General features: G+C 38.1%; 1 protein-coding gene across 3 annotated transcripts in view; it reads right to left on the reverse strand.

Moving 5' to 3' along the window:
- The window catches only part of btbd11a (BTB (POZ) domain containing 11a), a 194,226-nt gene that overhangs the window by 3,856 nt on the left and 178,232 nt on the right, over positions 1-12,138 (reverse strand). Inside the window, exons 7-16 of one of the 3 annotated variants that reach the window (XM_030150173.1) lie at positions 10,180-10,281; positions 9,330-9,423; positions 8,173-8,308; positions 4,641-4,783; positions 3,236-3,414; positions 2,840-2,945; positions 1,717-1,819; positions 1,541-1,622; positions 1,312-1,380; positions 1,095-1,208 (exon numbers count right to left, since the gene is read on the reverse strand). In XM_030150173.1, the coding sequence (XP_030006033.1) occupies positions 1,095-1,208; positions 1,312-1,380; positions 1,541-1,622; positions 1,717-1,819; positions 2,840-2,945; positions 3,236-3,414; positions 4,641-4,783; positions 8,173-8,308; positions 9,330-9,423; positions 10,180-10,281 (1,128 nt within the window). Of the gene's footprint in view, positions 1-1,094; positions 1,209-1,311; positions 1,381-1,540; positions 1,623-1,716; positions 1,820-2,839; positions 2,946-3,235; positions 3,415-4,550; positions 4,784-8,172; positions 8,309-9,329; positions 9,424-10,179; positions 10,282-12,138 lie in introns of all 3 variants that reach the window. The other 2 variants (XM_030150172.1, XM_030150174.1) reach the window with 2 other exon arrangements.

The following is a 12,138-nucleotide window of genomic DNA, read 5'->3' on the forward strand; positions in this document are numbered from 1 at the left end:
AATTTGTACATTTCAACATTAAGATAAAATTTGATTGCTTTTGTGATATGATCTTTTATCCAGATTGTCGACCTGTATCAGCTAGTGGTTACCACTCATACAGTAGACCTAAAGCATCTGCTAATCTAACTAATATTTTCACTATGTTAAATAATTCTGGAAAAATGCAATTTCTCAGCTTTTCAGGAGCATCATATATGAACCATTTGGTTGTTCAGAGGCCCCATAGTTAATGTGGAAGCATTCCCATTGTGTGTAACCATGATTCACCAATAAAATCCATGTACTTTAACAAATGACAGTGGTGGTAGAAGTGGTTCCTTTTATGTTAAGTTAATGATATATTTTGCTGAAAATGTCACTTTCTGTCCACTCATCTCTGTTTTTATATAATAGTCTTTGAATTTATGAATATCTACATTGTCAGTAAATTAAACACATAATAAAATGCCTGATTATCACTGAAAAGTGCAAAATGCAGAGGACAATACATAAAACATAACATGCTGCACACATTTAATCCCCCACGGCCAAATATAGAGTAAGATTCTGTTGAAGGTTAGTTCCCTATAATTTTAGATTATACTGTCTTTGTGTAAAATTTATTACATACATATTTATATTTGAAAGTACCCATTGGACCTTGAAAAAGTAGGTCAAGATGACCTGTTTTCAATAGGCTTCTGCTCCATGCCAAGATGCATCCACAGTATAGATTTGGTGCAGATATCTCAGTGCATTCTTCAGATAATGGGATTATGTCATTGAATGAACAGACAGACGCACAGACAGACAGACGACAAAACAATTACAATACCCCTTCAGCCAGAAGTTGGCCGAGGGGTAAAAATGATAATGAATCACTTTGGAAAGGTTGAATGTAGAGGGAAAATATTTGGAAGATGCCACAAAAATATTCCTATGTGTTTGAGGGTTAACTTTTTCCGTCTGGTGTTTGGGACTGGGTTGGTAGCAGATAAAATACCAGCTGGAAATGGGAATGGTGATGTTGAACTAAAGCTAACCAAAGGCTCTGTAATTTTTTTTTGTTTTTATTAAAATCTGTGGACTCTTTCCTCCAGTGGATGTCTGACCTTGGCATGTTTGTAGAGGTCCACACAGGTCTCAGTGGTGATGTTCTTGGAGCAGATGATCTCACAGTGTCTCTGAAGGGCCTCTAGTTGGAAGAATTTTGCTGCAGACAAAAGCTGCAGGAAACAGTACATCCACACAGAATGGCACACAGGACTGGGATTAGAAATGCTAATACTCTACTGTTGCTCAGCAGGTTTTGCTTAAGTCTCTCCTTACCTCCATGACTTCAGTGTTCCGTATGTGCAAAGCCTCAGTGCCTCCAAAATACAGATACTGCATGACAAGCTGAAAACCAGAACAATACAGCATAAAAGTACAAGTGGCTGAAGGATGATGTGATGGAAATATTTGTTTTGGCGGACAATTTTGATAAGCCACTAATCAATTATGCAATTTTAAAGCAAAAAAGGAAAGTAAGCAAATGATAACATGGTGGAGTTCGTACATGGAATATACTGTACTTGACATGGCTGATCTCAATACAGGTGTTCTCTGCTGCAGGTCGATTTTGGAGTAAAGACTTGAACCTACGCAATAAAAGAAAAACACAATAATGACCATTCAAATTTGGTTCTCTCATCTTAAAAAGAAATACTTCATTAGAGCAAAACTGTTGTATACCTGGGTGAAGCTGTAAACAGCAAAACTTTGTGTGCATAAAATGGTTTCCCCTCCACCAGGAAAGTAACATCAGACATCTCCTTGTTATTAAGGAAGTGAGGGTCTGAAAAAGAAAGAAGGAAAAAAAAACAAAAACATGACAATGATATTGAAAGCAGCCAAATGATGTCCCATCATTCATGTGTCTAAATACTATGGCTGCAGGACAGCAACCAGCAAAAGATTAACTTAATGTGAACATTAATTAACTCTAAGGGCAATTCATCATTCAGCAATCAGAGCACCATTACCAAAATACAGCAATTCCCATTTCATCACTATTCAAAAATTATTTGATATCCTGTCCTTGAATTTACTGATTAATGGATCTGTTTTAAAGCATTAACTCACTTCCATTTGTCATTTCATTACAAGTCTGTTATTATATTAAACACAAGATGGTGCTGGAGAACAGTGGGAATGTTTTACTGACTCCACGAGTTATAAATAATAGTACACCTTAAAAAGAAGAGACACTGAAATGATAAACAGATAAGTATCTGCTTGAAAACATTTAATTTACCATGAGAATATGGCAGTGGTGATTTTCTCAATTGATTTGTTTGTAGTCTGATTTGAAAATTTATTCTACTCTTGTGGAAAACAGAATTGTTTTATTTACTAAACATTAGAATGTCCTTAGTCATATTCCACAAACAGAAAACACAACTTGTACTTAATTATTTAATGTAACTTAATGTGTGATTTGCTGTTCCATAATTTCAAACTATCATATGTGACATTTTCATAAGAAATAATTTACCATTCTTCTATTATAAACCACCAAATGATTAATTACAAAAATAATTTAGCTTACAGTCAGTTGATTTGTGAGGAAACATTTGCAGCACTAATAAAAAGATTATAGCTCCACTTGCAAAACTCATAAACTGGAAATGTGAGGAAAATAAGGTAAATGATGTCATTTTGACTGGCAAGTAATTTCTGAGCTCATCAAAATCTTCCAAAAAAAAAGGCATTGCCTCACAACAACCCCTCAGTCACCTCCCCCATCACTCACCACATAACTTAAGGCAAAAAGTACCAGAAAATGTTGAAGAGTCACCATTTCTATCTCCCTTACCTAAGCGTGAGGTCTGTTTCTTCTTCATCTCTGTCAGCTTAGGGATGGGAAAGGGCCCATAGCACTGAGTGAAAATGACTGACAGCTGTTGGCTTATCACCTCATTCTGCAAACACATAAAGAGTGACAGTGAGCACATATGTGGGAAAGAGAAAGTTTTTACAGATTAGTGTTTGTGCCCTCTGTTTTCCATGCGTTATCTGGGTCAGCATTTTATGCAAATGTATGATAATATAATTTGGAGTGCAACTAAATATATGCAAATATGAGAGTAAATGTCACTGTAGCATATGAGTGCAGGGCAGTTTGTATTCCTGACAAAAAACACCTTACATTGTCTGATGTCTCTCTAACAAGCATTTTGTTTACATCTACATGAAAGAAAAGCAGTGCGACCTTGCTGGCTCGAAGGATCTGGAACATGAGTGGAAGGCCGTGTGTGATCAGCTCCTCCGTGTACTCCTCCTCCTGGATGCAGCTGAAGTCTTTGAGCAGGCCCTGGATCAGCGGCCGGCGGTGCTGGATATAACAGGTACGCAGGGACTCGAGCCAGGTGTGCAGGGTCCAGGGAACGCCTGGGAACACCACCACAGTGACTGTGAATACACTTGTGCCAAGATAAGAGAGCTCTACTCTGAGTCAGTTTCAAGGGCGTCAGAACCGACCATGTCTCCATCACGTTATGATGTCAGTGAGTTGAAGGGCGATTGCATGGTGGTGTTGGATTAGTGGAAAGACTGGCAGGATTTTAAAGGCAGCACTTTAATGTAATTAAAAAATCTCAGTAAAGCTATAATGGGATATATACAGGATATACATAAAATTTACTCAAATACTTTTTTAATTTAGCATGACAGTTACACATGACTTTGATAACTGATCAATCATCCAAGTCAATTCTAGAGCCAAAATCATGGTTTCAGGTTGATAAAAATATGGTTTTCCTGTTATCCTCTATTTCCTTGAAACATATATTTGGCTGTAGATACTCTAATAAAACAAGCACCTTACAGATGATACCTTGACTTTTTAACCCAAGGTCTGCAGGATATTTTACTTAGTATTCTGTTAAAATTTCACATGATGAAATTCTGAAACTGAAGTAAAACTTTCATTCTAGACTGTAGAAATAAATTAGTTGATAAGGACAATGCCTGATTAATTCAAAAGTTCCAAAATGGATGCATGTTAAGATGATTCTAGGTATACACCAGTCAGGAATGAACTCTGAATCCCAGCTGATCACTCCTTAAAGTGCTGCACATCTGCATATTGATGACAACTTAGAAAACTGCAGAGGAACCTTGTATGTTCAAATAACTTCAGTCATAAATACACCTTATGATGATGCTGTCAAATAAAAATCTCAGTGAAATCAAAAGATACATGTGCTTATGGAGAAAATAACTGGTAACGTCAGGGTGAAAGCTGATGATGGCCACGTCTACACAAAGACTACTGCTAGAGGACACTGCTTCATCATCATGTTCACACCTCTGACTAAAGCTATTATCACCTTGTACATAAAAAGTTATACTTTTGAGACTGTTTCATGGGTGGATGCGTAGGTGTGATTACTGAGGGTGTGTACAGAACAGCACAGCACAGGACGGGACAGGACAGGCACAGCATGAAGCACATCTCCAGGACAGCTGAAGGCACCAGAGAGCGAGGCATGTGGGCCAATGAAGCATGTATTAGTAAATCTGACCTAAGCTGCGGATGTCTATGGTGATGTCCACATGGCCGTGCTCTGCGCTATGGTACATGGCCTCTCTCAGGGCCCTCAGTTTGGCCTTTCCTGTTCGCAGAGTCCCTCCACCGTTGGCCTGGGGGGCCAGTCTCTTCTCCCCATGATCTGATCCCTCAGCCAGAATCTCTTCCAGGGACAACACATCCCCCTTTTCCTTCTCCGACTGGGACAGGAGCTTCCGAAAGACATTCCTAGAGGGGCCCAAGAAGAAGATAAGACCAAGACAGTGATGACACAAACGCAAAGTGATAACAGAGAGATAAGAAGTATATTGCTTTAAGGTCAGGACAGGAGGCAAAAAAGCAAAAAATGCGGGGAGGGAAGTGGGGCGGGGGCTAAGAAACTGACGTGACGATAAGTAACAGGGAGGGGGTTTGTCATGTAGTGACACAGAACATGCACTACAAGCTGCACCAATGCTATGACACACACACTTCTGTTTCCTTAGAGCACATGGACACTGGTGGGCTGATAAAATAATTATACAATAGTATCATGCGTTTTTCTTTCCAGTGACAAACATTATTTTATTATGATCCTGCTCCTTTTTATGTCCTGTAGAAGAGATTTGTGTGATCTTGTGAGTATGTGTTGCCGAGACAGAGACAGGTCATAAATAGTTAATTTTCTTGTGATCTGTGTGTCTGGAAATGCCATTTTACAGTTTAGAAGACATGTGGCTTATGAGAAATGAGTCCATTCTTTATTTGAATGACTACAGGGCAAAATAACTGGGTGCAACCTGTGATCTCATTCACTTCTCCAAATGGGATGAATGGGACACAATATTCTGCTAAAGGTACAGGACTCATGGCAAAACTCAACGCACCGTCCAAACTGAACTGTGTGTGGGGTTTGGGTGAAGGTGTCTTTGCAAAGAGTGTCAGGCAAATCAATAGCTCACTCTGCCTCTCTTCAATGGGGAGGAGGCAGGTGGGGTTGATGGCACAATCCAGGAGCAGAGTTTGTATTGCAACTCCTTTAGGCACTTTAAGGGTTTACTTAGTGGTTAGGGTTTGGAAAAGATTGTGACTTACATCAAAAACTCTCTTGTGTCCATTCTAATGACATCTTCAAGGACTTTCCTATATAAACTTGGTATCTTAATAATACTGTTATCAAAAAACAGATCATGTTGTAAACTTAGTGGATTTAGATCCACAGAAATGAAAAAAAAAAAATCAATAAAGAACCAAGCTGGTATGCCTCGTTGCATGGTTAAAATCTGTCTAAACTTTTTATTTTCAGTGTGTATTTGCTTGCTTGGAGGCTGTTGTTCTTTCATATCATGTGGAGGATAAAAACAACAACGCTAACAGTAGAAAGGGAAGAGAATGCTGACTGAAATAGTGGGCCAACAGCAGCCTAGTCCAACAGACTACTTCCTGTGAGTCAGACTGTGAAGTGGATGATCACTGACAGGAAAAAGGCCTACATTAGTCTCAACACATACTGTGTTAACTCCACATTAAGCACAGTCAACTCTTCAGCTCTGGTGACAATCACAATATCCTCATGTCCAGTATCCTCTTGACTTATTTTATGTTTCTGAAGATTAAAAGGAGTTAAGATTTTTTGATATGAAAAAGGATGGAAATACTGTCATTAAAAACTGTTAGTTCACCAGCACAGAGTGATGCAGGAGTAACAAAAGCCCATCTTTGGGAAGAATGGAGGAGTAATATAAACAGTGCAATCACAGCATGAAGATGCATCACTACACCATCTGCTTTAGTAAGGAGGGGCTGTTGTAGAAGCCAAGCTCAAGATTACATCACATCCTGTTTGTTCATGTGTTTGATCACTGAGTACATGTTGGTGGGAGGCACACTGAAGCTGTACATAAATTGTGTTTGATCATCAGTAACAGTGTGTCATAATCCATGTAAGAGACTTCAATCATAAGAAATATTAACAAATCTGTTTGAGACTAAAAAATAGTTCTGACCAATGTACCACATTATCACTGTCAGTACAATATAGAATGAATGATAAACACACTGATAGACTGCCTGAAAGGCCATGAATACGAAAAAAAAACTTTTTACATTTATGTGAACTTTGAAGTCTCAGATTTGCATTCACATCACTTCCTAAGGTTTCATTCAGCTGAAGTCCCAGCTAACCCCAATTTAGTGTCAATTTGACAATGACTGAGAGGTCACTTTATTTATCACATGCTCTACTGTCATTGCAATATTGAGCCATGCACTATCCAAATTCAGTCTCTACATATAATGTTACATAACATTGTAACATCGTTCGCCACCTTTTGAGAAAAACTGGTGTGTTTCTAAAATTGCCAAAATTTTTGTATATAGTGCATTTACTTTTTTTTTTTTTATACTTATTAAAATACGCAGTCTTAAAACCAGAGCTGGAGAAATGCAACAAAGTAAGCAGTTGTTGTCAAGTACTGCACACAAATACTTAACTATCTCCATTTTATTTTATGCTTCTACAATTATACCACACATCTCAGAGTTAATTATTACACTTTTTACTCCACTCCATTTGTCTGTGAACTTATGTTACTTTTCAAATGACATTTTTTTCCATCCTCTTCAATGTCCAGAAAAACCACAAGTCTCAGAATAACTTTGAGTGTTTGTGAGGATGAAATTCTTTTATGGGATGAGTTTGAATAAAGATTTACTAGAAAATGCATTGCTGCAAAGGTGTTTTTCTGAGCAAATGAAAAGGTGACTTTTTAAGACACATGTTCTCACAGGACAACAATGCTGATTTTGTAGAATATAATGCATTGCTGTAAATTAAAATTCCCAATAGTATATAAAGCATTTCAAATGAGCTCAACCTTAAACATGTACACCAGTAAAATGCAACATAAATATTAATGCAGTCGTAATATGAATCTAAACAACATCCCATATAATAGAAAAGCAATGACAAGGAACGCTTTACAACAAAGGGACTGCTTTAACTACATTTTTCTGATAATATTTACATACCAAGACAAACAGTAACACTAACTGGACAGTAACATGTGGCCCATTGCCATTTATGAAAAATTCCAGAACATAAGCAATTTGTGCCATGTGCATTAGAAGCAAGTGGTAAAAAAAATGTCCTACATACAAACTTTACCTCCTGGTGCTATGTGAATAACCTCATTAATTCATAACAATGCCTGATGCAGTGTGAACCTTTTCATTGCAGGCTCACAACACTGCAGCATAATCTACATATAATTGATTGTCTTCATAATACTGCATTGTGTTGTTGGCTTGCCACTCCACTCTACTTCCTGACAGCCCTAAATGCCCAGAGTGCTAATGGGCTTTATCTCATGCAGCTGCAGGGAAATGATGTCAAGCTAAAACCATAAGTGCCACTGAATAGGCAGCAGTGCTTATCATAGCTTGCTGTCCGATAGGCAAAGTATACTGCATATACCTCTGTTAGAGGCAGATGGACCAGGACAGAGTGCGTAAATGGATCAATACTGTGGTAATGGATATATCTCAGCTGTATCATACCTCTGTATACGTGTCTGTTTGATTGTGTGTGTGTGTGTGTGTGTGTGTGCGTGTGTGTGTGTGTGTGACTTATTTTTCACCTGTGGCCGTGAGCTGCTGCCAGGCTGTATGAGTTCATGTCTCCTAGAGGAGCTGAGGAGATGCCATTTCGACACATAGTCCCAATCATGGGGTCCGCCCCTCGTTCCAACAGCAAACTCACCAGCTCAAAGTTACCTACAAATACAACAGATCATTAAAGGCTTCACAAGGGTTCATAAACATCTATATTTGTCCTTAGTTAGGCTACTTCAATTAGATTGAATCATTACTGCAGCAAGGTCAGTTCTGCTGAGAACAAAAACAAGTCTTACTAATAGAATAGATAGAAAACCAGAGCCTAGGGGTCATAATAACTTTTTTATACACTACATTGAAAGTTCAGTGAAGCGCTTGAACAGTATCTAATAGATCATTAACAGCAAACTCATAAAATCATGCACTGCACCATTTAAAATGAACTGGAGGGTGACCTGTATTCACAGAAACATGCACTGCCTACTTGAGTTTTTATATTCTAGTAAAAGTTAATGTGACAGAAGAGTAAAATACGCAAGAATTAGCCCAAAATCTGCATAAAATTATCTTGTGCTGGGAATTTCTTTCTCTCTTTACTATTCATAAACAACATTCCCTGTGCAATTGTTACCCTTATTTCTTCTATATCATTTATTATTTAATGAATAGGTTGTTAACACTGATTATCCAATGTTATGTGTTTAAATGCACATTTCCATGGCAACATGGCTGCCTACACGTAACTATGTCAACCTGGCAACAATGCTACTTTGACTCTAATGTAAAGAAAAAAGAGATGATAATCATACTACAGTAATCACTGATTATTATAGAAGGAAAGTCATGTGATTCATGGCTGTGATGTTGTTGTGCTTTAATATTTAATGTCAACCAGTAAAGCTTGTTCTGATGCCCAACTAATACACACACAGATTTTTTCACAGGTGGCCACACAACTACAATATACAGAAACAAATCATCATTGACAGCAGTTAAAACTAAGCCCATTCTTGAATTTCAGATAGTAATCTATAGTGATAATTTAATTACATGAATAAAACAAGGTGACACCTTCTGCTGAGCCAAGAATCAGACACATCATGACTAATCTCTTCTATAATATATCATGGAGAAGAAAAGTTGGGTCAGATATCTTCAATAAATGTGTGTCTGTGATTACCCGCTGCAGCAGCCAGTTGCAGAGGCGTCTCTGTGTAGTTCTCAGCCCCATCCTGCAGGGCGCCCTCCACATTCGCTCTATTATCCAGCAACAACTGTGGCAAGGATGCAAGAGGTACAGAGGGAGGATAGGGAAACAAACCAAGGGGAAAGTAGGGAGGAAGGAAACAGGCATAGGACACTGTGTGTTACAGTCAGGCTTGGCCAGTGGAAACCTACACTGCCTCATTTGGAGCTGTGAACATGAAATACATTCCTTGCTACACCTCCTCATTAGGTGTGGGTCCTGTCTTGGGGGTTTATTGTTGATGTTGACTTGACTGAGTTGGAAAAAAAAACTAAGTGTGGAGGAAGAAGCATGTTTTCTTTTCTATCCTTAAAATTGTGATTGCAGTTGTACACATCAAAAATTAAAGGTGACAGTGTTCTTCAGATTTTCAGCTCATACTATAGTATCCATTGCAACCAAATCAATTTTCTATTAAAATGAACACTGAACAATTTGCCATTCCTGAGGCTGTGTATCAGGCTGGTGGAGCTTGGCTCTGTTCAATTTGCCTGTAGATGTGTCTTCTGCTCATAAATTGGGGCCTGGGTGACTCATCTATGCCTCTAAAGAGCACACATAATTAAAAACAAATGTAATCTGAAGAGTTGACTGGACACAAGTAAGTCAAGACTTCTCCAAACAGCTGTGATGACTGCACAGTCAGTAGATCAAGCTAAAGAGTGCATCAACATTATTATTATGATGCACCATAATGATTACCATCATCAATATCATCCTCATTTTGTTGCAAAGGTCAGGGTAAGGGCCAAAGGTTATTGTTACAGGTCATAAACGTCACTACCTGCACGACAGGGACGTGTCCATGTAACACTGCGAATGTGAGTGGCGTCCCCTGGCGCGTTTCAGGATAAACTGAGGGGTGCTTGTTTACTGTGCTTGGCACCTGGGAAGTCATAGGTGAAGTTCAGGGAGAGAGATACACAGCCATTAACATTCACAGCTCAGGGCAGGAAGATGTAAGGAAGGAGGAGTGAGAAGCGGTATGCAGGGGGAGAAGTGTAAGCAGAAGAGGGCAGGATGGCAGAGGAAGATTTTCCTCTTGAGTTTCACAGAAAAATCTTGAGCAGCTTGAATTCTACACTTCATTTCAATCCTCATCATTTTTTTAGTTATATCTGGGCAAGGCTGTCTAACCACACTGTAATATCTGTCTAGCTCCATCTTTAAACAGCGTTTCATTTCAAAGGAGAATGAAACCAGAGAGAAAACACAGCATTGGCAAAGACTACAAACACTGTCAAGACGGGTGGTGCTGACTCATGAACAAAGCAGTGATAGAATAAAGTTAAACAGACATGCAGCCCAGTGTTGTTTTGTGATTTTAAAAGATACTTTATCACAGAGTCAATTACAGAAATTATTTCTAAGTGTCGCCCAGAGGACGCCTCCTTTAAACAGACATTTAATATAATGTCACATTTCATTGGGGCTTTGATGCTACAGAACAGTGGGACTGTTAGTGTTTCTGTGTTTACAACAATGAATTATTAATTGCTTTATAATATCAGGGAGTTTCCACTGTAACAGAGGGCATCACAGACTGCAATGTCTTTAATAGACTCCAGAGAGGTATTTAAAAGAATGTTTTTAGGAGAATGTGCTTTCAGCGATGTGCAAAAGAATGCCTATTGACTTTTGGCCTAAAGGCTTAGTTCATCAAAATAACAAACAAATGGGTTTCATTTTCCCCCAGATGAAGGGGATTTTTAATTTCAATGAGACTTCCCTGGTTAAATAAAGGTTAAATAAATAGTGAAAAAAAGATGTATCTAGCCAAGCAGATAGTTTTCATAACTTAAGAAGATTAACTATCAAGTTTTTTTTTACCTTGTTTATTGGTTTCAAATGACATATGTTATCATCTCTGTCAGTCTAATTTAATTACTTTTCAGTATTATTCTATTATTTTATTTTTTACCTTTATTACTGTTAACTCCTGTTTTTGAGTCTTCCATTAATTTTCTTTTTTTTTATGGTCAGTTATTGTCTTGATGTTATTCTCCATTTTGTTGGGTTTAAAATCACTTGCTTGATTTAATATGTGTTTGTCTGGATTGTGTGTTTCTGTCCAGTCTACATCATCCATAGGATTTTGGCTTCAACGAGTTGTCTCTCATTTGTGCAGCACACTGGAATTACACGTCTGATATACACAGACAGTTCCTCTTGTGTGCTTGCTTGAGAATTAAAAACCTGTTGACACTGTGGGGAGGGTTTCATCCACAGATTAGCCAGAAGTGAGACATTAAGTCATAATTAAGTCATAATTAAGTAATTTAGCTTTCCCGATTTGATAATTTACCTAAACTAACAAATGACACATGATGTGTGCAGGCATGCAAACCCACTTTTCATTTTCTTGCCAACACTGAGGAACTGTCCTTGAAGTAACTCAACAACAACATCTTACATTGCAAGCACAGAGTTTGGCTTTGTAGTTTAGAAGACTCTCATTTTCCCATTTAGATTTACTGAATGATATTAACTGAGTCTGCTCATGAAAATAGGTTTTTTATTTGGGTGAACTGTAAATGGAAAATACTGGTAATACTTTGCTTATGAGTCAACACACCTGCACTAATAACAGGCACTAAATCAATGGGGCAGTCACAACAATGGAGTCACTGAGGTGAACAAAAGTGAAGCATTTTTACTTTTGCATAGGCCTATTGCAGACTGAGATGTTGCAGTTACATACACAAGACACACTAGCAAGCAAGATTTAAAACAATATAACTAC

The sequence above is a fragment of the Sphaeramia orbicularis genome, chromosome 12 (genome assembly GCF_902148855.1).
Source record: "Sphaeramia orbicularis chromosome 12, fSphaOr1.1, whole genome shotgun sequence".
NCBI lineage: Eukaryota > Metazoa > Chordata > Actinopteri > Kurtiformes > Apogonidae > Sphaeramia > Sphaeramia orbicularis.